Source organism: Chlamydotis macqueenii, chromosome 8 (assembly GCF_036417535.1).
Source record: "Chlamydotis macqueenii isolate bChlMac1 chromosome 8, bChlMac1.mat, whole genome shotgun sequence".
NCBI lineage: Eukaryota > Metazoa > Chordata > Aves > Otidiformes > Otididae > Chlamydotis > Chlamydotis macqueenii.
The window spans coordinates 16,112,444-16,139,061 of record NC_141563.1 but is presented as its reverse complement, the minus strand read 5'-3'; the positions used below and the strand labels follow the sequence as shown (position 1 = coordinate 16,139,061).

The 26,618-nt window shown below is 36.9% G+C and overlaps 1 protein-coding gene across 1 annotated transcript in view; it reads right to left on the bottom strand.

Moving 5' to 3' along the window:
• CDC73 (cell division cycle 73) overlaps nucleotides 1-26,618 on the bottom strand; it is a 105,259-nt gene that overhangs the window by 50,454 nt on the left and 28,187 nt on the right. Inside the window, exon 10 of the mRNA XM_086753273.1 lies at nucleotides 19,664-19,728. Within this exon, the coding sequence (XP_086609399.1) occupies nucleotides 19,664-19,728 (65 nt within the window). The remainder of the gene's footprint in view (nucleotides 1-19,663; nucleotides 19,729-26,618) is intronic.

Here is a 26,618-nt window from a genome sequence, read left to right as displayed (position 1 = left end):
GAAAATAGCTCATGTCAAAAACAGTACAATAATTACATATATCATTAAAATCTTTGACGAGTTCTCTCACTTCCTTTCCCTAGAATGCAACACAAAAAAAAAAAAAAGCATTTTCCTCAGCAACTGGATACAAGCTCATATCTAAGTCTAACATGTCTGCAATGCAGCGAAGAAAACAGGGATACAACTAGTTTATTCACTGAGGTACAGAAGTTTGTATAATATTTCCTTTAAATGTTTTTACTTATCTGTGTGTCTGCTTTAGGTTGAAAACAAATACAGAAAGTCATAATGACTCAAAACTTACAGGGGAAAAAAAAAATGTAACATCATCAGTACCACTGTTATGGCAAAAGAAAAATAATCTTAGAGAAGTGAAGTATGGTAACAAAAATCAGAAATTATAATTCCATAATTTTTCCCTATTTATTTCACTTTCAACTAAATAAAGATTTACACACAGATACTAGATGACCAAAATGACATCTCACAAAAAAAAAAAAAATTGTTATTCACATCCTTTTCACATTTCTAATTAAATCAGTGGTGTGGGTTATTTGCAGATTGCACATCAATAGATTTGAGCATGGAAAATGCACAACTACAGGTTCTGGTGTAATACAACTGATCCTGTTCCCAGCCATTGACAGATTTTTCATGGGCAAAGTTCACAATCTGTTCTAGTCTGAAAAAAAATTACAGATAAAGGTACTTCCAAGCCTCACTGGTTGGTCTGAGGGAAAATTCAGTGTCCATTAAGATCTTCATTTAAATGTTATAAATTATTTTTATGTACTATAAATTTAAAATTATATTATGGCAGTGATCTAGAAGAGATGAGACAGACTGGCTTTCAGGTTAACCTTACTAGAATAGCAATTTAAAATTTGCTTTTCTTTGCAATGCAGTAATATAAAATGTGCCAGTCCATATTTACAAAATATTTTCAGAATGTATTATCACATTAAGACATGCATTAACTGTATCAAAATCCATGCTAAATCATGCACTGGAGGGGAAGGAAGCACCTAGAAGCCATTAATTTAGACTGCCCCCCCATGCCTACTAATTTTCCTGATACGTTAACACAATCTCCAGTCATACTTCAATCTAAAGTACCTAGGTAATTACACAGTGCAAGAAAATATTCTCTCTTGAATGAATATCCATTGCAATGTGTGAAGACTTCCTAGGAGGAGATGAAAGGGAGAAGGAAGACACTAATAAAAAAGCTACTACCTCTTACCTTTGCGCTATTAGCAAGAACAGGCTTGTAACTGATTTGCAAAAGCATCAGCAGTTGTTTACATGTTTTTCCAAATTAAAACCCCATTTTGCAATCGCTATTTTAAGTGTCAAATAACACAAATAAATAAATATTGGACAATTACTTAATTACCGTATGATAACTGCACTTATCAAATTTTAAGAGCATTGCTGTCCTTTTCATTTCAGATGGTTCTTCGAAAACAGCAGGCCATTCGGGTGGCACGCAGTCTCACCCTGGCCGACCACAATAATTTGAGATTGCAGCTCACACCCAACCGACCCAGCGTTTCGCTGTGTTACTGCCTGTGACACCTCTAGCCCAGCCAGTGCCACCTCTCCCATCTCCAGCTCTGCTCCGCAAGCCCTAGCCACGATGGGGAAGGAGGGAGGCAGGGAAGCTGCGCCGCCAGCTACACAGTGCCACGCCGTGAAAATGTAGGTCAGGAAGGAGAGAACATTGTCTTTGCTTTGTACCCACCGCATGAGTGAAGTCAAAGGCTTTCCGAGACGGGAGGCTGGGGGAGGGCTGTGGAGAACAACTTCTTCCAGCGGGTCAGTTAAAAAAGCTCTTGAATGTCAGAAAACAGAAGAGTGAAGCTAAAAACGCAGCAGCTGACAAGACCACACAGGTTAAAAAAAAAAAATACAGGGCAGGCTCAGCGGTAAGGGAAAGCATTACAAGTGAGGTCAGATTAGAATTCTAGTGCTAAGTGTCTGCATTTCTCCCCTTCCCGAGAAAACAAGAATCTCTGAGGAAAATTCATTCTTCTAACAAAATTTTTAGTTTGCAATTGCAGTATGTTTTTTTTATTACCCCCGAACCAAAGTAATTACAAAACATGACACAATGGCCTGAATAGCAGGCCAGTAACTCTACAGGGTATTTCACATTTAAGACTGTCAGCACCCAGTCACACCAAAAGAAAAGAAAACTAGATAATTTGTATCTACGATTTAGCTTTCATTTTCAGAGAAAGAGTTAATTCCAGTCTTCATTTGTCCCTGGTTAACACAAAAGAAATCTAGCCTGGAACAATATGGTACCTTCCCTTCACAGTTAAATGACTGCAAAGGAATTTAGCTGAACATGGGATATGGATGAAAACTACCCCGTTGCTGTTCTGATATTGCCATGGTAACAGTTACAAGAGCTCTCTTAAGCATTTAAATCTGACAGTTTTCATAACACTAAGTGGATGACGGTAATGATGCATTTTGGTTCATGAGCTAACTGCTGTATAACTCAAAGCACCGGGTACAAACCATTCCCTTAGCTTTTCTCAAGCCTATGCTTGTGGTCAAAACGTTCTGACCAAGGCACTAACCTTGAATTACTAACCTCAAAAAAAAAAAAAAAAGAAGTCCCTTCAGCACAGGGAGCACTCATGGTTTAAAGCTTTGTGTACTCTCAAAGGTTTCCATTTGAATGCTTAAGTTGTGGTGTACAGGGTGGAGAAGTCAAGACTGCTAAAATCTTTGACGGGGTTTTTCTCAAAGGGCTTTCATTCGCCTGAGAAGGCTTGAGAGAAGAATACACTTTATAAAGAGGGAATTGAATTCCTGCTGATATCTTCCAGGTATCATTTGCCCAAGAGAGGAGGAGGCAACTGGTGTTTTTCTCCAATCTTTATCAGTTTGTAACCAATGTACCCTTTTTAAAATAAGAAAACACTGAAAGCTGCTTTACCTCACTGGAGGTCAAAGCATACTGAAGAATATACAAATATGCCTCTGAGAACAAGTGCATCAGAACAAGTGCATCCATTTCCTTTTAGCCCATTTAGCTTTATCTAATATTAATTGACATTTCAACTGTTTAATATGAATTTTTGGTGAACCACTCACTCTGCTCTCCCAGATGCTAAGCGTAGGCATAATGGAGATCTCTTTCTTTCCCTCATTAGAAAGTGAAGTGCGCAAAGCACGTTTCTCATCTTAATGTTTTAAGGATACTAGCTTTGATACTGTCTTGCAATTAATTCAGCTGGAAAAGAGGAAGAAACTGAGAACAGTGTGAAATCCTTAAAGGTTTAAAATTTCCCAAAATGACAAAAATCAAACTGGAGCAAACTACATCCTGCTTGCAAGGATGTAAGAGATTAATATTTTCAACATAAAGAAGTCCTGAAAAAGTTAAGTATTCCCAGTTCTTTCCCTGTTAACACTTTCTAAAGTTTTGAATTAAATTAAAAATATCTATGCCAGCATAAATACAATAAATCCCTCCACTCTTGAAAAACCACAACCTTACCACATCTTTTCTTGTGGAAAGGCCAAGTGTTCCCACAACTCAGTAAGCTTACAGTTTTAAGGAAGAAAAACCAACTGCCACAAGAAATCCTTTGTTAATAAAATACCAAACAAGTCACCAGAGAAAACAAAAACCTTGCTCACTGCTTTTACTAAATATTTAATATATCCTGCATTTAAACAAGCTGAAGTCTAAGAAACATTTTGAGAATAAGAGAGGGATTCTACATTTTGTTCAGGATTTCTATGTCACTGTCATCACTTCCAAAAGAAGCGCGAATCTAGTATACAAAAAAAAAAAAAAAAATAAATAAATAAAATCTATGCCATAATATAAGTCTCTTGTGCCGTAACATACAAAGTGATGTAAGATGACACAACCAAAATGAAACACTGGAAAACACCATCTGTGAGTCAGTTAAAAATTTAGTACTGCCACTTAATGTAAATGCCACTCTTTTTATAGGCATTCCTCCAAAGTCCATCTAGGCATTGATTTTTTTAGACATAAAAATTCAACTCAATTATCCAGCGTCCTGAATCGGAAGAATAACCAATTTGCCATTGTATTGTCTCTGAATAATTCAAAGTATTGTATTTTATTGATTGTTTTTTAATGTAGAAAAGAGTAACAAATTTATGTCCCAATAATTTAAAGAAACAAGATGACAATTCAGAGGTACTCTTAATGTTACTTAAGACTCTAAAATAAAAGTAAGTATCATATACATACCTGAGGTGACAGCACATCTGTCCCTCAAAAAGCAAATTACAAAGCTTATGCTGTAAGCACACTGAGGCATACCAAAGAAAAAGAACAAACAAAAAAACCAACCAACCCACAGAAACCACACTGTTCCTATCTAAACGTATCTTCACCAGAAAAGTATATTCATTAATGCTTCTGTTAATGTAATGAGAAATTTCTCTTTCAAATCTGAAATGATTTTTAAAAGTTGATGCAGCAGATAGCTTTTATCATTTCACCAAATTTGAGATGGTTTATCTATTTTGGAAGTTAGTCACATTACTTTTAAAGTTAATCTTCTTCCTGAATTCTCAAAACATTAAAAAAAAAAATTACAGATAATCACAGTTCTTTCATTACACTAAAATTATAATTTACGCAGATTTAAAAGCCACAGTTACTACCTCATACTATTCAGTTGTGAATTATCTCCTATCAAAGTAGGCAAGTTTGCTTGCTGCATTCAGCAAAGGTATGATTTTCTCTCTAATCAAAATTCAGTTGAGAAATGGATGCTGCAAACAACTTAGGATATCCAGCTTTTAATGAAAGTTAATAAAGGAATGACAGCTTTCTGCCAACAATCTGGGGGCTTTAAGCCTGAGTATAATACAATGTTGTCATATTAATTAAAAATTGCACTGTCTGGGTGTTTCAACCATTTTTTTTTTTTCCCCTTCCACCATTCCTTCATTTTATACTAAAGTTAAACAGTTCAAATGATTTATTGTCCAAATTTCACGCTAGTGGAGCAGAATGGAAGAAATAAAATAAAGTACACAATTACATTTCTTCCCTACCTCTCCTCTTATTCATCAAAAAACTTCACACACATGAACACACACTTTCTCCAGCTAGCATCCGCACACATTCCATAAATCGAGCCTTTTGAGAGAAACTACTTTTGTTGCATGTAAGACTCCTTATGACAACCAAATATTAATACTTTACCTCTTCCACTTCCGTAAAAGAAAAACATTTGTATTGAAAATTTGTCATTGTAAAAGGTTTTATATGGAATACAGGGGTTTTTTTCCCCTCCCATTCCTTATCACAATATTCTCTTGGACTTGTGAGTATCAGCACCTGAAGTACTAATATAATAATTGGATTCATATTTGATTTACTCACAGAGCAGATGACTCCTAGAACGGTCATGACAAAACTGACCATCATGAGCATTAAAAGTGCCTTTTCTTTTTTCTCACCACCTGTGTACAACTGAATTGCAAAGAGCAGTACATGCATACATCATACACTAGCTAGGACACAGCAAAGTAGTTTTTCATCAGTTTTAAGTGTTGATAAAAAAATATTCACTGGCACAATCATTTCAGCATATACAACTACAATCCAGTTTAAAGTTACGATAAATTGCAGAGTTGGACGGTGCCAGAAGGTTGAGTAGTTGGCCTTCACACCATTTATCGTATCTACATGTACAATGTAAGGTGATAGATAATTTGTTTGGTTGGTTTTTTTCCTGTGACATTTAAAGACTCTTAGGCAAAAATACCTTTACATATTTGCTGAACATATTTACACTGGCTTTATCAGTTACTTGAAGTGAAAAAAAAATTATCACAATGAGATGTGTTGCCATAGAAAAAGAAGAACTGTCTCTGCATTTTCTATACAGTATTTTCAAAACTTACTAATAAGTTGGAGTCCTTCAGATGTCACCAGAGAACTGGCCATATATTGCAAACCAACTCTTTGCTTAACAGTGGCATCAGATGATACTAGACCAAATCAAACTGGCTTGTTTCAATGGTTTGACAATGTACCAAAGATCTTTTAAAATTCCAGTAAGTATTAAAAAAAGTGTTGATTAAGATCTGTTATTACCAATACTCCCTCCCTAAATAGTTGATAAAATTTATCCAATAATTCACAGAAATGTTACCTGAGCTTCCCTATTTACTGAAAAATATAAGAGAACACAGAAATTATTCTATACAGATTCAACTATAGGGATGTTTTAATCTGAGACTATGCCATCCTCCACATATGCAGTATGGGAGTATAAATTATCAATAAATGTATCATGCTTCTGCTAGCTAGATTAAATGAAAAACATAAACCCAGTAGAAACACTTTGTAATTACTGTCCATTATTCTAAACTTTTAAAACTGAGACACTTCAGCAAGTGTTACATAGTAGATCTCTTTCTCTTAAACAGAGATAAAAGATGCAAAACCAAGGAAAGTCACACTTCTGGGGACATATGTAGGCAGGACAAGCACCAAAGAAATGGTAACAGAAAATATTTGCCCTAAGCAGCTTAGGTAAGTAAATGAGAGGATGAATTTTAAGTGGTAGGCTACAACTGATCAGTTTAAGTGCTAGAAATTAGTGTTTTTCCTTGTGTAACAACAATTGAAGTGTGAAAGGAGTGACTATGCCCTAAAATAAAGTCATTCTATTAAACATCCACAGCAATTTAATTTCCTATTATCTTCTCAACTTAAAAGGCCCCAAACATGCTACATAAAAGTAGGGACCATGCACACAACACTAAGAAATGGGACCTCAGTAACAAGAGAAGCAGGAAACGTGTGTGACAGTCCGGGGAAGCTGCTGCCGAACTCAACGGCTAACCAATGATATCAAGGTTTACAAAGACTCAAGTAAAGGTGAGAAGTCAAAGCCTATTAATGTAAATGCATTAAATTCCCACATGCATTTGCTAATGCAGGAGTAAACTGGCCTTCACTCTCTGTAAACCAAGGAAATTAAACTACAGCTAACTAAAGTAATTTTATTCCTAAAGACATCACCAGCCAATGGCAATGTAATGCATTATAACTTATGAATGTTGATGTTGTACGCTTTGGTAATTTGCTTTAATTTGCTTGAGTGCCTTGATCTAGATATAGCCTTAAGGAATACTTGTGTATTGCCATATTAGATTGCATCATCCTTTGTATTAAGGAGAAAAGGTTCTTTCTGAATGGCAGAAGTATGGAGTGCTTGCTTTAACAGGAAAATTTAGACAATCAAAGACTCTTAACTTCCTGATGACTCCTAGCCACACTCAGGTGGCAGTAGCTTCACCCTGGAATGATCTGAGGTATTTAATTACACATGAAAAATAACTTAAGATTTTAACTCTTTAAAACAAATCCTGTATCGGGGCACTCAGCAGCTACAAGAGAAGACTGGGAGGAAGTTCCAGAAGATCCTCAAGTCCCGGACCAGCACTAACTGACTGAGACTCTAGTGCTACCAGAAAGAAAAAAGGTCACATTTCAGATGCAGGGGAGGGTTTTCTTCCCCTCTCCAAAGCTACACACAGCTATTTTCTTTGATTAGACACTGGCATGAGTGCCAAGGAACTTCCGTAAGTCTGCCTACTTGTCACAAAATCCTTAAACAAGATGGGAATCCACCTGATGCTGAAAAAGGTAGGTAACTTGTGAACTTAAACTATTAAATAGCTCCAGGTCAGCAGCAGGCTGGAGGCTACAGCGGCTGAATGACAGGCTACAGTGGCTAAGAACCAGTTTATATCAGAAACGCCTGTGGGTACTGGTAGAAAGCACACAGGGTCCACCACAAGCCTGTCCTCCAGTGGCTTGGTAATAAGGAGTAAGCATGTCTTCAGCCAGGGTTTTAGCAATGGAAAATATTAAAATATTGATTAAAAGAACTGAAAACTAACTGAACCCATATTTACATAAGCATATACCTTTCCATGTAGAAAAGTTCCAGGTTTTAAATATTTTATAGTGAAAAACAAGGAACTAAAAAGTGTAATACTTCACTGAAGTTTACACTGAAGTATAACAAATTTGTTACAGATCAGGTGTTAGAGTGAATGAACTATTAATAAGTAAAACCAGAATACATCTTTCCCCCCCCACCAAGATAATGTCACAAAGCACAAAAGTTTACAAATGACTAAAAGTCCTTCCTCCCCACCAAAATCCCCCCCAAAAAATTATCAAAGGCATAAATACCTTTCTGCAATTTAACTAGAAGCAAAACATCTTTCCCCCATCATCTTCAAACGTGCCAGAGAACCTTATTCTACTTCCTTCACCCTTGAGAAAAGAAAACATCTGCCCACCCCATCAGCTTTTAATCTTTTTATGGACAGAATTAATTTAGCTTCCTTCTGGGGGCATGGGGTAGGAGAGGAAACTGGCCAAGCCTACTGGAGTCAAAGTGAGTCTTTTTTTTTTTTTTTAATTAAAAGGAGATAGGGCAAAAAAATCATAACATATTTCTCAAATCTGTGAACATTCTTTAGTTATGCCACATTTATGAAGTATCACTGTATCTCTATGCATTTTAATACAGTTTAAATATGGTTTCACTAAAGAAACATCACTTTACTGAACATAAGGCAGAAACTCCTTTAAGCTTGCCAAATATTAAATGTCAGGTTTATCAATCATTTTCATTCTACATATGAGAGGCATGAGAAAACGTTACATTATTTCCTTAAAGGTATGATTCTTATTCATAACTGCAAATTTTCACAAATATTAGTATACTAGTAAATACTATTTAAATTTAATACATTCTTGATCTTAACCTGGAGGATGTTGAGTACTTATTACTTTTTATATTCTTTTCCTCTCAGCTCCATATAGAAGAGTGATAAAATAATACTTGAAAATATTTTCTGTATTGTAAATTTCCACCTACAAAATGTTCCCTGCATATGGATTATTGTTACAGTACCCATTGTTTAAAAGGATCTAATACCTTAATTCATATTTGAAAGTACTACAATTCACATTGTTTGATAATACAAGCCAACTACAGGCAGCTTTCCAGAGAAGAAAATCAAAGGATATTAAGAGTCTTGCTGAGAAGGAATGTAAGAAACATATTGAATATGTGGTTTTGTTGTACAGTACAGTCACATGTGTAGGAAAGTTACCCTTATTAAATATTTAGCACATCCAAATAAAAGTGAGCAAGCTGCCTGACGAGGCTATTCTTTCATTAGTCTGAACGGCAACTGTAACAAACACAGAAATAAAATTTTCAAGATATTTCAGGTACGAACGTTGATTTACGTGTTCTAATTTCACATATGAACTTTGAGACAACTCTAAAACCACCCTTTAAAACTAGAGGTAACATTATACTAGGTAGTCCAGAGTTCCTTTAGATTTTAATTTCTAAGATAGCATTATGATCAATTTAGTATTCTAATATGTATTTTACTACTTAATCTGCATTTCCCCTGCTGTTCACGTCCAGATATTTTTGGAAGCTTTTTCACGACGTTATTTTCCAAACCTAATTATACATGTGAAACCTACTATAAAAGTGGTGGTTTGTTACAGCACATGATGTCACTCTAGAACAGAAGGGATTTTGTAGACCCATATGAGATAGCTGTATATATTGTGTATATTATAACAGACTGTATATATTATTAGCTACAAATATTATAAAGCCCTTTCCATCCAGAAGTCTTTTGTTTTACTTAGTAACCACAATAAAACACAATTAATTAGGCAGGTTATCTTTTTTAATGACAACTAGATTCCATTTTAATTTCAGTAATATTGCCATCTGTTTGCCTGATGTACATTAACTGCTCCAAAGATAACTAGTAAGCAGGACTGAGGAATACTGCTGCACGACGCACCCTCAAGTCTCCTCACTCCGAAGTAAAAGGAGAGGTTTATTTCAGCCCCCACCTCGGGAAACAGATTTGTTAGCAGCCTACTCTAGTAGCACTCCCTCCCTTCTTCCACAGTATGCTTTGAACCTACTTTCCAATTGCAATAAAACCTGTAAAAAAGTTACCGCCTTTGTCAATTTTCATGAAAGTTGCTGCCCAGGGAAATGAAACCCCCAAATCGGCGCTCCCAAGGATGGAAAGGCAGGCAGTGCTTTTTCCCCCGATCTCCTCAAAACAGCAGCACCTACAAGCAATCTTATCACATCACTACATCTCTTTACTTAGTCACACAAAATTTTGCTTCACACTTGAACTGAATTTTAAAAGCCTATCTGTTGCTTCTGCACAAAACCCACTCACGCACCTTCATGGAGGGACAACTTTGCCTGCTTGTAGCTTCAAAGAGCCAAAACAGCGAGACATTTTAATTTCAATGACACCTCCTAAGTCTCCTAAAGCAGCAAACCAACAGAACAGTTCAACTTCCTACAACTTAGTCTGCCAAATGCAACGGTAATGTAAGGTGAAATAAAAACATGCTTTGTTAAGATTCATGCTGTATGAAGTCTAACCAAAAGTTTTATACCCTAGGCTAGTCGAAGTATGTATTTTTACCAAGTTATTTACCAATTTATTTCAATTTACCAACGGCTTTAGATAAAGTTGATATTTTAAGTAGATTGGACAAAACTTTATTGTTTGAAATAGTATGTACTGAGTATTAATATGTTCATATAGTAGCAAACAAATCTGAGAATCACTTTTACACTTTAGAAGAAAATCAGAATGTTTTATCTCAAAGAATTAACATTCACGCTATGCATTTATTGACTCTCAAAGATCAGAAACCAGATGGATTTTTTCACCCGATCTGTATCTTCAGTGTTAATTCTCAAGTCCTATATATTTGAGGCTTCTGTGACTTAGAAAACCCCCAAACCAAAAATCTCCAGAAAACCTCACAGTCCTTTTGGGAACAAAGAGGGGCAAATGAGAAAGTGGTGAATGAAAATTAAAACAGACAATACATCTTTCAACGTTTATCCACATGCCCTTTCAAACATACACAGGTCTCCCCTTAACTCACTTAGCTTAGCTGAGCAGTGTCATTAAGAGAGTTTTAGATGAATGAAGACCAAAAGAACCTTCCTTCCAGCAGCAGTGATGCAAGGAGTTTCTGCAATAGCATACTGTTCAGTGAAAACATAAATACAGCTCCAGATGGCAGCTCAGCGGATCACAATCACAGGTATATTCTGGAAAGTATGATCAGTACTGTCTAAATGCTAGTTGAGCGAGGCATAACTAATGCAGAGTTCATTATATAGTCTTTACGGTCATTTACCTAACGAGAAAACTTATGTAGAAACAGACTGTATCCAGGACCACCAGTAGCAAACCTGAGTAAACAGGGCCTGTGCATGCAGATTGTCCTAGCAAAGATAAATAAAACACATTTAAACATCCCCAAAGTGAGGATGCCGATTCAACAGTAACAGAACATGGCTGCATAAGAGAGACAGATTAATACCTGGATTTAGACGGAACAACAAAATCACATTAGAGACCAAAATATAGTCAGTCTTAATCAATTACTTTCTAAATGGCACAGGAAGGAACTGCCTTAAAGGCTTAAAAATATCTCCTGTTTTGCTATTTTAACTGGACCTTCTCATATTAGCGATGCTGCACTACGTTGATATAGTGCTATATACTGCTGAATGACATCACTTATAATCCATCCCCCAAAAGACTGGGAACCAGTTTTCTTACCTTAGCATTTCATTCACATTTGCCTCCAAAGATCTGTCTCAGTTCTGAGCTCTGCAGGTTTGATGTGCTTAGACAATATTATCTTTGCCTTTCATATTCTGATGCAAGAACTAAAAAATATCTGCATGTAGCACTCTTGTAATAACTGTATACCTGTGAAAAAAGTTTGCCACACAGGTATCTTCTCGTTGGATTCAAACACTAACAGCCACACACTGAAAGGGGATATAAGGAAGGGGAGAAGTCACAAACCCCAAACAAACCCACAACTGCAAGAAGGAGGAAAGGAGGTTGACCTTTAAAATAGCAACTCCAGAACAAGGTTCAAGAATTGAAAAAACGATCCTTAAGAATGTTTAAAGAGGGCCTTGACAATAAGGACAGAGTACAGAACTTGTAAAACTAAAAAAAAAAAAAAAAAAAAAAAAAATCTCATAAAGGAGAATTTGCTCTGGCTTAACTAAGTAGTAGCAAGTAGCATGAGAGACATATAAGGGACTGAACTTCAAGGCATGTTCCTATGGATGTTGCTAGGGTAACAATCAAGCTATCCTACTTTCCAAACTCAGAAAGAAGTACGACTATGATGCTAAGTTACATACAAGCAAGCACTCCAAGCAGAAAACTTGTTTCCACATATAGTGAATTGTGTCGTACTCCATTAAGAGCAAATAATAAAGTAGTAAAGTGTCACATAGCCTAATGACAAAGGTATGATCTCAACAACCAGAGAAGGTAATCTTGACTCAGTCATCTCAGATTAGTTACATAAATGACTCAGCTGATCATTGAACAACTGAACTGTAACTCTGAGTGAGTTACTGTATCATGAATTGCCAAGTGTGGTAGAAACCTTCAAAACTTTGTTAAAACTCTTATTCAAAGACAACAGGATGGCTATTCATGGGATTACTTTGGCAAATGTGGATAAACTTGCAGGGAGAAGAAGGGATGCTAAAGTGAATCACCTTTTGGTCTCCCATCTGTCACATGCTCATTTCTACTGGGTCTGCAAGACCTTTATATTGCCTTCAATAGTTGTGAATAAATTACAACACTACGTAACAGCTAAGTTGTTCTTTCCCCACTAGAAGAAATTTGATGATGAACTGCCAGTTGAAGATGCAACTATTGCATACTCAATAGAAGTTTGGAGACACTTTGTGGAGGGAAATACATTGACAACAATGTTTAACGTATAAGCAGTGTGAAGCACATGATGTCTCATTGTTCAGAGCAACCAGGACAAAGTATAAAATTCTGTAGCTCAAGTTCAGCTGGTATCATTGAGCAACGCCCTGTAAAATTTTCATTAATAGGTATTCCATATAAATCTTAAGACTTGAGAGGCACAAATTAATCTAAGCACCTATATAGGATTCAAGTACAAACGGGACATCCAGTTCAAAGAACACAAAGTTTCCAAGATATTTCTACTTGGGGTCAGGTTTCCAAATGAGAGTGACTCCCGAACCATTTATAAAGGATCCGAGTTCCAGCACACAACGTACCTGGCAGACGAGTTTCTCGAGACACCCCCACGGGGCTAGCAAATATACTCATATCATTCAGCTTTCGGTCAAGATAGGTCTAGCAAGTCATCTTAAAATTCATACCAGGAATTTTTAAGGCTCTCAAGCTTTTGTAAGTAAAGCTCTCTGGATGTCTGAAGCCTCACTTCAATGAATACTCAGAAATACTTCAGATTCTCATACTTGGCACTCCTCCATTTAAATCACTCGAGGACCTGACTGGCAAGCCACAAGCACACTTAGCACTTGGTTTTACACTGAACAGTGACTTCAGACACGTTCACTCAGTAACAGAGCTAGATGGCTCTAGCTCTCGCTCCCTCTTTTGTTCAGTAGCATACTTGGGCGATAGAGCAGTGCCTAACCTCCAGATGTGCGCCTGCTTATACAACATCCATTCCTTTTCTTGAATTTGCAGTTCTTCGTCTCAAAACAAAATGAAATCTATTATGAGGAACAAAACAGGCAGTTCTACTGAGTAATGCAGACACCAGCAAGATACCTTGGCACAGATGTACGTGATTTACCATCGCTGAGAAAATTGTGCAGTATTGTTCAACCCAAGACATCATGTTAAAAGCAGTCACATTTGTATGTGACTTTCCATTGTCCTATCAGCTTGACTATTCACAGCAAAACTCTACGGAAGAGTACCTTGTTGATGTTTGAAACATGATTGAGGCAATGAAATGCCAACCACTGAAACTGCTGCGTGGACCTTTTAGATACGAAGTACAGCAACAGCTCTTAGTAAACTTGGTTGCATTTTACTCACTCTCAGAATAATGTCGACACTCAAGACCTTCCAGTCTGTTACCCCAGAGCTGTGTAAGGCTGCTGGGAGACTATTTTAGGGAAACATCCATTTCTCCAGGTCAATAATTTTTTTTCAGTTATTTGTCATGTTCTAGCCCTTAATCCTCAAGGACTGAGAATCTCATGGTTATGTCCAAATTACAGTTACTGATAAATACACTTAACACCAAAAGAAAGTACGAATCCAACAAAAACAAAAGTCTCTACCTCCAGCATCATCTATGGAACACTCTTCTAATAGGCAATTATTACAAACATCCTCTTGATGTTTAAAAACTGAACAGAAAGGTCACAGAACACCGCTTAGGCAAAAGAAGGGAGCGGGGGGCGTGGGCAGGCTGTTGTTACACTCGCGTCAAGAATAATGACCAGCTTATCCACAGACTGCATGAAAACTACGCTCCGCTTCAGAGCCCATTTCAAATGCTTTCAAAGAGTCTTTTGTTTTCTTGCCTCCTTCCTCAATACCACTACTCTCAAATATTTTAACGGGATAAGGACATGACACAGAATACTGGTGACACATGGATAAGTAGTTACATGTCTCCTATCTAATATTTAAGATGTATTAAATTTTTATTTATTTTTTAAAGGTAAGTGCTATTTATATGTATATTGAGAGACAATGTCCTATTTCACTATATGCTTCTGAAAAGTCATTTCAAGTTTTGGCACTGAATCACAATCTTAATTCCTCAAGAGAAATTTAAAAAAAAAAGATCACAGAATCATAGAAGATCATAGATTTTGTGGATTTACCTACTTACACAGAAGCATATCAATTGTCTGAAGTCTTTTATACAAAATGCGTGCATACAATACGTTGATTGCTTCTGCCCCAACATGCTTCCTCTCCAATGGCCTGGTCTTTAAGGTGTCAGAAACTTAGCATTTCCCTTCATTCTACTACACACTAATCCTTAGAAAACTACGCCAGAGGTTAAACAACCTCTCAGTTAAAATAATAAAATCACAGACTATACTATAATCATAAGATTTTTGAGGGCAATAACAGCAACATCCTTTGATTAGTTAATGCTCAAAATCTAAGACTGACCACAAACTGATGAAAAATGCTGCTGACCTTGGAAGTGCTAAACCAGTCTTCCAATTTTTCTGAAATTAAGCCTGTTTGTAGTGTGGCTTACACAGGGATCCTTTTTTTTATTACTTGTTTTCTGTCAGGACTATGTAATGTATTTGTTTCAACTGAAACAAAGTATATTCTTTAATTACCAATAGTCTCGTATGTTTACTCAGGGCAATTTTACAACTGAGAAACTGTTGTAAAGTCTGCCACTTTGCACTGGAAAAATGGATGTTACTTTTATCAATTGTAGGAAAAACATTACCACTGTACTCAGAAGCACTGAAAACTTTCTTACCAGAGATAAAACTTACATGTTTGAATACACTGCAGAAGTTTGCATTTGAGTTTGCTACACGCAAAGTGCCTCAACTGAAACCCTCACTAACTATACTGATTCTTCAAGCACAGCCCCACACTATGTGTTAAGGGCATGCTCTATGTATCCACCTGTTTCCTGAACAGTAAGAGAAAGAACTGCTAACAGTAGTTCTGATTGCCTATGGGTGTAGATGATCAACAACAGATTCCATTAGTAGCAGCAAAAATAGAAGAAAAAGGAAGCTTCTGAGCCTCAGGAGCCGAGAACACTAAAAGAAACCAGAAATTAACAACAGGAAGGCTTTCTAGAAATTAGGAAAGGCAACAAAGTAATTTCTACAAGGGCCTACTGCAGTACTACGTAGATCTTATTTGCTTGTACTTGAGTTCATAGCCACACTGAATCACAGCACGCAACCAGTCAGGACTCTCGGAGGAAATCATTCCACAGAACTCCACAGGCTATCGCTCTATTCCTTCCTCTCATATTAAAGTCTTGAAAACTTAAAAACAAAAAGACGGGTAAAACCAGCATCGCCGTGGCTACTATTGTCATGGAGAAACAATTATTTGCATGTGCACACAATCAACAGAAAGCATGCCCTCAGCTTGGAAGAGGAAACTCTTTAGTAGCAACCTTTAAAAGCCAGCTTTATCAGACGCTCACGGTACAAGCAACTTCTCCTGTATCCTGGCATAGATGCAGATAGCTCATTTGTTCTGATCTTGGCATCTCAAGCTATAGTAATAGTTAAATAATTCACAACATCATCAATCCAGGCAAACAGAAGGTGCCACAGATATTAAAAAAGGCTTTCTGAGGAAGATGTCCCATTAGAAACAATTCCAGGTCCAGAATAATGAAATCATATCTTCACAATAAAAATTAATTAAATAACACAGTTCTTCCCAAGAGAAAGTAAGTGTGACAATTAAGCAAAAACTCTTTTACAGGGAAGAACTGCCAACAGCACAAGTTATTTTAGCTGACATTACTTCAGAAAAAGCCCACCATTCACCATCTGTTCTGGCACAAATTTTGAATGCTAAGAAAGTTTCCAACATCACTGATGAAAAGAAAGCAGTCAAGATACAGAAGTTTTTGTTTTGCTGTTAAAAAGAACAAGCATCTAGGACAACTCACATTTCAGCAAGAACAAACACAAAACAGAAGTTTTGCACATTTCATAAAATTCATTTCAGAGAAATACAGTGACTTAGAGTACAAGCGGAAGACAGGGACTATAACACAAAACAAATAAAACGTTCTTGCAAATTTTTCATGAGAAGCGGGTGTGCAACTCCAGATAGTGGGTTGCGGTTTACACTCCAGGTAATAAGCATACATCCACAAAGTTTTTTTTCCAATTGCTAACAAGACCAAAACTTTTGGAAGCTAATGGCTCTATCAACCTTTTAAAGAGAAAACTAACCATCAAAACAAACTGTTTCATTCAGACAAAGAACATAAAGAGACAATATGTGCCAAGGAAGTCAAAGAAGTCAGTGTAACACAGAGAGAACAAAAGCTGAGGTAGATGGTATCACCAAAATGTTAAACACTCAAATGAACCACCACACTGGGATAAACAATCTCTTCCAACATGCAACTCATAACCAAGGTGGAAACTAGAGCAAAAATAAGAAGATACGAAAAAGTGATAAAGAACAAAGAAAAAGTAAAATGCATAATTCATCCATCTCAAGGCAGTATTTATAAATTTCAGAAGCAGTAAGAAATTCTTAATGGTGAGATCTCACTTAGAAGACTCCATGAAATTTTACTTCTCCGTGCTCAAAAAAAAAAGATTAATTCTAATTGGACTAGCTAGAGAAAGAAAACTCAGATGGAAAATGAAAGCTTATTTCACAGTAAGACTTGTTTAGCCAAGTAAAACAAAGTTTTCAGAGAATATGACTGCTCTCTATAAACACATTAATGGAAACAAACACCACAGAAGAAAGAGAGGAGCTACCTAAGTCAAAGAGAACAATGGCATAAAAATGAACCTTTCAAATTTCACCAGTCATCTGGAAATCAGAGGTCTGAACTTTGAAGACAGCCTATAACAAAGACCTACTCAACGCTTAAAGTCCTTTGAAATGTTTGATGAGTTCACAAAAGGGATTACACCAACACCATGAGGAGAGTGTATGGCATCATGTAGGTAGAATGCCATTCCAATGCTATCCTCTGTATTCCTATGATTTAGTCAAAGAGTATAATGTACTTTTCTACTAAATTTCTAGGGGAAGAAATACTTCCCCATTTTCTCCCTGGTTTTGTATAACAGAAAAAAACTGGAACAAACCTCAAAATAAAACCTGAGTAAAAGCATAATATCAAATTTGCTAACTGGCAGAAGATTAAGTATTCCACACAAAGCAATGATCTGAAGATTACAGGTTAGAACTATATGGGCCATCACTGTGACAAAGTTTAGACAAAAACAGATGAACATTTCTGTGCTACATAATTAACAGATTTCTTTCTCCCCCTGAAACACAAAGTCAGTATGTTACTGCAATTTATGAATGAGCTAAATGTTTAGGGCACGTTTTTAATAGTCTGGAAGATAAGATTCCAAATCCCTTACAAGTTCTTTCTTAGAAAAATGCTAAATGACAGATGGAGTTTTAATATTTCTCATGACACCAGATGATGCTTTATGTGCAGCCATACAGTACCTCTTAAATAGTTATTTCAAAATATTCTACTTTATGGTGCTAAAAGATTTACTAGCAAGTTGGTATCACTTATTTCTTAACGGAAGAAACCAGCAAGGACAGTACAATAACTCTACCTCAAAACTCTAGGTAGCATGCTGAATACATAAGCTAGGATTCCTAGAATAAAAACTGTAATTATTTTTAAAAAACTTAAAAAACAAAACAAAACATTTTTAGAGTTACTGAGCATCCTTTCACTTTTACAGTTTTTACACTGACAAGCTTAAAACATTTCAATGTTTCTACTTTACTATAATCTTCCTTTTATTTTTTTTCTTTTCTTTCTCCTCCCCACAGCACATTTTAAACAGAACCTATTTACTAAGTCATTTCAAGTCACTACCACTTGAAACAGACACATTATACCATAGAAACCTGGGTTTAGTATAATACCACTGCTTGCTGCCTCATAAAGCTGTCCTCAATTCATGCAAGGTTCAAGAACAACTATTTGGACATAACGTGTTATTCTCTCCGTTCACTCAATCTATTTCTGAATTCATCTAGAAGCAATACTGCTTAGAACTAAGTAGATTCCTTCCTTAAAATATTTCCTTAACATTTTTTAAAAAATATCTTAAGTCCAAAGGAGGCTGCGAAAAAAAGACTTGGGCAAGAACTTTTATCAAACAAGGAAAAGCTCTAAATATTTTTAAGAAATTCACATTCAAGATACTATTTTATGTTCAAATTAGGAGTGCAAAATAGAATTAGTGCAAGGATTTAGGATAGTGTTTAGTGCTGTCCGTTCATCAGATTTACATAGATATGCAGATGGCAAAAACCTTAATGAGGGCTCTACATTAGTTTTGTAGCATCTGTCCTACTTACTAGCAGATCAAACCAGGATTTTTTGAGAGCATTCAACTCACTTCTACAAAAGCGGATAAATATTGGCAAAAAAAAAAAAAAAAGGAAATGTCTTTGAGGGTCTTTCCTTCTCATCTGTATATGCAGCAATTCCCACTGACAGCCTTGTGAAGTCATACAAAAGTCCATCTCACTAGGCTAGAAAGCTTCAACAGAAACGCAAAGGTCAAATTCTCCCACCACTAAAACAAATCCATTGTTATTACACAGAGAGTAGGAAAGAGTGATACTCCAAAATCTAGTTTTATTGCTTCAGTTTTGTGGGTATAGTTTTATCACTTATGATTATGAAAGATGTCCGTCACAGACATACATAAAGCTACCAAAAACCTCATTAACTTAGTGTAGTCAAGCACAAAAAGGCTGCACCTCCCCAAGAGCCACCTGCCAGCAAAGCCTTCCCAGCACACCTTTTAACTGCAGACAAATCCCTTGAGCAAAGATCTCTGAAATGCACAGATCAAATCTAAACATGTTTTATCTTTTCACCGAGAACTTTCATTCATTCTGTTAGTCAGCCAAAGTGACTTTCCAGAGCCCAGGCCAGGCTTACAAGATACGTACAAGAACACTACTATTTCTACAAAACATATTTAATAGAAGTCTTTTAACTTACCGTTACAGACTTCAGAGTCATCCCGTGATACGTGCCCATGGTATCGATTTTAAAGCCTTCCGTTTCTGCAAAGGAAAAAAGTCTCTTGTAAATCGACGTTGTGTCTAAGTGGACAACACTGGAAATATCTTTGAAATTATTTTTGCAAATAATGCCTCTTGCTACTGGTAGTGCTTTAGGTTCTGTTCACAATACAAAACTTGGTTAGTAGTCAGGAAATATGATAAATGGAAGTGTCCTTTATAAATTCATATTGCCTTATATCCTTTCTCCCTAACCTGGAGATACAATTATACATTGGGCTCAGAGCTGAACTTAAGCTGAAGCTAGTGAAGTTGCATCCAACCGCTTCCATGGCCAATAGTTTTCTCTGCAACTATATAGGTCACTGTTTCTGGGCAAGGAGCCTATTAATATTTCAGGTGCTGCCTGGAGCCTTGCAGAACAACTAGTAGAGCTCCTCTAAGATGAAGAGATGCTTTTGCTGACCCGGAGTGACATGAATCAGAGGAATATGATCTAGGCTGACAGTTGTTTGCAGATTTCAGAAGGTCACCAGGGAATGTTTCCCCTTTCCAGATTGACCTATTATAGGTTCCTCTTGCCTGCGACACGGAGAATTTCAAATTATTTCAACCAGATGTTCTTCCCAAACTCCAAAGAATACATACAACCCTTATAAGACCAGCAAAGAAGCATCCCCCATGCCAGAGTTTCTTTCCTTTCAGCACAAATTCTGGTTCTATCATTATTTCTGCACATTTGTTCCCTGTCTCAGTTATTTCTTTCCACTGGATTCTTTCTACTTTTTCCCCGAATAAAACTTTGCGTTCCATCTCGATTAATTTAAAAACCCTAACCCAAGTCTCCATCAGCACTGCAAAGGGAACAAAGGCCCACAGAGCCAGTCGCAAAGTGAGCAAGTAGATCAAGGGGGAAGAGAAGCATCTGGCAGGGAAAAAGCCTCAGCTCAACTGTCCATGGTTTAATCTTTTGCAAAAATCTCCCCAAGTCTCTCATGAAATGTGTCCTGGTTCATGTACTGAGTCACAAGAGCTACTAACCAGACCTCTGGCTCTCACCAGCTTCGTGCTTCCAGCCTTGTGGTGACCCTTCCTCCTAGTAGGAGGAGCAAACAACTGGTAATCCTGAAGAGCCACCTGTTGCCTCAAGGCAAGGGTACTCTTGCCTACTGAACATTTCCAGCAGCTACGTAGGCCTTCCAATCCTATTTAACAGCTACTCAGGTAGTAAATAAAACAGTTCTGAATATCTGTAAATAATAGCATAGCACTTTTCCTTATTAATGTAAATTTAAGAGATGCTAAGTGGTCAAAGTATATAGGTACCCATCTACATTCCTGCAAACAGTTACTGCAGCCACGACGAGGTCTACTCTGGGCCCCGGGGTCTGCTGCCTGCAGGTAGGGTGGGATGAGTAGAAGAAACCACCTCCCAAACTTCCCACCAGCTCTCAAATTTCCTGCGTCAAGCTCTCAAGCAACCGGTGAATGAGTGTGAAGCATTGCCAGCTTTCAGATAACCACAGCAACCCTCCTTTAACTGCTAACAGCACAGACACTCTTTTCTCAGAATATAGCTTTTTCTACCTGATCTCCTCACATTCACCAAGTGATGTTCCACCAGTCAGTCACTCGCTTTTCTCACAGAAATAATAAGTGTCACAAATGAGAGCCCTGCCACTTGCACTTTTGGGTCTTTTTATAAGGTCTCACCAGTTTGTACACTTGGCCATATACAGTATACCTTCTGCTCCCCTCACTGTATGCAGTCCATGCAAAGCAGAAAACAAATGCTTCCAAGTTAGGGACTCCACAGTTATATAGCTGCATTCCTACTTAAAAAAAACTGCTGAAGGTGTTAGACAGGTTAATACAGCTGGTTGTAAGAGATAACCGGGGACCAGGCTGGAAAGCGGAGTGACATTTCTTCCAGAGCATTCTGCAAGGGCAGCGGCTGACCCCGATGCAGCTACTCAAAAGCAGACCTGGGATACAAGAGGACCCACAGGCCACAATAAAGAGAAGCAGAACAGAGAGCAATGTGGAGCATTATGTGACGTGATATGCCCTCAGCATACATCAGCGTAAATGCTGTACCATACCCTCTGACTAAGAGCACAAAAGCAGTGTTTCTCCCCTCCCTCCCAAATCAGCTCAAACCTGTGCTGCTGAGTCACACACCAGCACAGAGATGAAATATTAATGCCTGGCCAAGAATTAGTTTGCAACTCCAGTTTCAAAAATCACAGCTTCATTGATGGTAACAGAGGAAGGAGTGAAAATTATAAGCCATCTACTAAGAAAAAGGTATTTAAGAAGAAAAGAGCCCTTTATATAAAAACGTCACGATGGCAAGCCTTTGCATTCTTATTTTCAAACTTGGAATTAGATGTAGAACAACAGCTAAAAAAAACCCACAACCTTACTTCAATAAGTGTTCAATACATTGGGATTTATCAATTAAACGACAAAGTTATCATACACACTTGCTAGACAAAAAGCAGTTCATATTAAATACTTCAAACACAGATCTAACTCTAAGGAGTAAAGAATGCAAGCAAAGCCCAACATTAATGTATTCTGATGAACTGCATGACAACTTTTTGTTTGCCAAATATAATCAGTTTTATAAACATATAAGCATTGTTAAACACACCTACATCAACAAATGCCTTAAAAACCACATCTTGTGAGACTAAACCCAGTAACTAGTACTAAATAATCAATTCTAATGCTTCAAAACCATAAACTGTCAACAGTTAACATTAAGACTTTCCTTTCTTCTCTGGTCTTTGTATGTATGACGATCATAATTTCACAGTTCAATGACCCAAAGACTGTCAGACGCAGCATACACTTTCCCAGTGTGGTTCATCACTAGTTACCTTTCTAGCATCACCATGCATCAATCTGAGTACCTTCTCTCATTTAAAGGAATTAGATCTGGAAATGAAAATATGCACCCTAATGCATTAGCTTATTGGGCTGACTATATTCTCCATCATCATTTGGGCATATGTTCCATTTCCTTGCATACAAGTATTAATTTTCCAAGTGCCTTCCATTTGCTTAAAGTCTCCTGCTCTATGTCAATCTAGATCACTCTGTATTTTGATTCTGCACCTGCTGCAGCTCTATCCATCCAATCCAGGTGCAAACTTGAGGACTGATAAATTACCAAAATAATAATAGCTTTTAAAAGACTCGAAGTAACCTGAATTTCTGGAAGGAAGTGTAGGCAAATAGAAAGTAAACAAAGAAGCATGTCTCTGCAACACTGAAGAGCTCAAGTTAAAGACTCTGAATTGTGGATGAACAAGATCGAATAACCACTTCTTTTTTCAGCTGTATACTCTTCAAACCCCAGATAGCAACAGCTCTGCAGATTGCCTGGAAATGATTCACTACCCCACTTCACACCCATGGTAATTAAATCACTGAACCAAATTTTATTCTGCATAAGAGTTTACTGAACACTCTTTTTCAGTACTATACTCAAGTAAGTTTCATGCCTCAATTTCCAAGCTACACTAATTAGTTTACAAAATTCTCTGCACAGTTCATATACAGCACTTCAGTAATCATCTTACAAGTAATTAAAACCAAGTTCTTAAAAGTTTCTCACAGTACCAATAAAAAAAAATTACAGTATGAATCTGTGTGTGTTTTCCAGCACTGAAGTGAATGTACAGTACTGAAAGTTATCAAGTTACTTAGTCACATCAAGCCAGAAAATAGAGATAGAAGGCAATCTTTTTCAAAATGTCAATCTCTTGCATATATTCTCTGCTAGGGAAAAAAAAAAAAAAAAAAAAAAAAAAAAAGTAGAATCCTATAACCTTAGAAATGAATGCAATAAATAAAAGTCTAACAAGGGAGTCAAGTTTCAGAACTCTGGATCTCCTGCTACCAGTTTTCCTATTCTCCTTGTGTAAACAGAAATTACAATTTAAAAGAAAATAGTTATAACAAAAAATACTTTATAACAAAGCTTTCTTAACAATGCATAGGAGAGAGAGAAAAAAAAATTATGGTCCAGAGTCATCTCAAGTACAAAAACTTCACAGTCCTCTGTTGCCTAAGCTTAACTGACTGATTGAAAGTTAGACATACTTCTGAAAAACTGTAGCTATATTTGAAAATTCAACACAATTACAATAATAATTCAAGCTAAATGACAATAGTAGGAAGTCAACAGCAAGGTTTCCGGAAAGAAACACTTTGATGTGGTAAATAAAATTCTTTTCACCATTACAGACTGAAATCACGTAGCTGTACAGCAAGACCCTCTCCAATTTACACTAAATAGGACTAAAAGTTTGTCTTTTTTTGTTTTGTTTTTAATAATGATTGGCTTCTGCCATGTTAAAAACTTGACACCAACGATAGTAGGCAAAGAAGAACAATGCTCCTGGAACACGCCTTAAAGACCTAACACTTGGAGCAGCACAGAGAAACTGAACTCTGCCATCTATACCGAGAGATGTACTCAATGGGTCACAAAAAGTTAAGCCTTCAATGTTATCATCCCAGTATTATTTCACACTCTGAAATTACCAAATAAACAAACATGTGAGAAGGAAGACCTCCAGTAAAGCCACCCAAAAAAAAAAAAAAAACTGGAGAAAAAACAAAGTATAACATCCAAAACAGTTTAGTGCCTAGAATGTCCTACCGAACAATCACATTAGCTCAAAGTTTGGTATACCACTGTCTGAACCACAAACCACACACATCAATAAATACGTATTTAAATATCAAACTTTGAGGCACACAGGAGAGAATACAAGATACCTTCTTAAGTGTCAAATGACATCTGGGCACAGGAATGTGCCCAAGAAGATTATGTTGCTCAAGAAGATGACAGACTGCAGCTTGAAAAAGGTCTGTGTCATGAATAAAATATCACTAGCAAAAATAGACATTAATAAGCTACATTAATGAAGTGTAAAAAAAACAAGTTAAAGGGAGTAATATGATGGAAAGGGATAAAACTACACAGGGAAAAGTCGAGAAAGTTTAGAACAGAGTGGAGCTCTGTCTTGTTGAAGAGAGAACACCATCACTGACTGCCAGCATGAAAGAAAAAACCAAGAGGAAGGAAAGAGCTGTCAAGGAGAGTACCTGCAGGGTGTTCACCTCCTCACCTCAAAACCATAAAATGTTCTTCCACTGTGGAAACATCCAGGACCTAGGAATCCTACTGCAAGAGACATTCTAATACATTTCCTATGGCATGTCTCACAGAACTTTAAGAATATCAAAGAAAAGATTTCTCTCTCCTGCCTACCCAAAGCTACAGTAACAAGAGACCCATCTGAGAGAAAGCTGCCAACTACTGACTCAGGGCTGCCTAAGCAGTCCCGTTGACTGCAGGTGTAACCGATTATTTGCTCCTCGAGAGCAGTACCTTACAATTACCAACCCCCTCACAGTTACTATTAAAGCAATCTAAACCATTCTAGCAGTCTGTCCCATCTGGCATGAAAATTTTAAGTAAGCCAACGAGAGAGGCTTCCTGATACACTGCATCAGAAATAATGATCCATTACAAGAAGCAGTGAGATTTGGCTGCAACTCAGCAGTTTACTTATGCATCTCATGTTAAAATTCCTAAATTTACTATCTCAGCTCTACAAGCTTTGAGTTGTTTATGCTAAGAACAAGAATGTTAATGGAAAAATTCTGTATTAAACCACACAAATATTCAAAGAAAAAACAGTTCACCTCTTTGGCACCTAAGCTTTAAATCTTCATGAATGCTCTAGTATATGAAACTGCAGATAGACAATAAGCCACAATCATGATGCAACGAGAAGACTACTGTGCATCCTTCATATAGTTTCTCTGAGGAAATACCAAACAGGTGAGACAAAGACAAAAGCCTGGAGACACTGACTCTCTTCGCTTTGTTTCAGCCTCTAGCCAAAATCGCTGCTATGCACATCATGCAATCGTCCCTTCCGCAATCTCCAGCCAACCACAGGCACAGTCACACAGGGTAAGACGGGAAACCCTTCAGATCGACACAAATCTACAGGGTTCAACTTGATCTCAGGTGTTATCCATCATTACTAATAAACGTGGATACAATGGTATAAAGTTGTTATACCTAGAACTTAGATAATCATCCTTCTTTTCCTTCAGACTTCTTTCCCCAAATCCCCAATACTGCAAGCTTTCCATAAACACAAGGAATTCCAAGTTCGTACTAGACTAACTGTAAAAAAAATAGTCTGCAAGGAACAAAAAAAGCCTTACTTTTATTGATGACTATTTCTGCACTGAATATTTGGGGGCCACAAATTAATTTTGATGACAATTAAATTAAAAAACCCTTTAAAGAATGAGTTCACTTATAACACAGTTGCAAGTGATGTGTATAGTTCAATTTTAAGCAACTCACATTACCAGTGCTGAATGGCACAGAAAAACATTAATACCTAATTAAATCTTTTGAAAACTATCTGCACTGTGAGTTTCAGTTAGATTACAAATTTTAAGTTACAGTTTTGTAATAGAATACCACAGAAGTAAATAAGATCATCTGCAATATTCTAAAGTTAACTTGTAGCTGAGAAAGATCTCTCAAGTATCTCTAGGTCCTGTCCTAAGAAATCCAGATGTCAATTACTAATTCAATGTTACTTCCATAAATGGTTTATCAATACCTTTAATAAATCAATCTTGTATTTGAAATACATTCTTTCAAACAACTAACTTATATTTCCAATGCCAGCATACACTTACCTAACTTGGTACTACACCAGTGCTGTTCTTAAACTATGTATTTATTTAAATACACCAAGAAAAACAGAAATACATTACTAACTCTAAATTAACTCTCCTCCCCCCCCCCCCCCCCCCCATTCTCAGAATTGTATAACATACAAATGGATTTTTCACTACTGTTAATTACAGGCAAAACATTT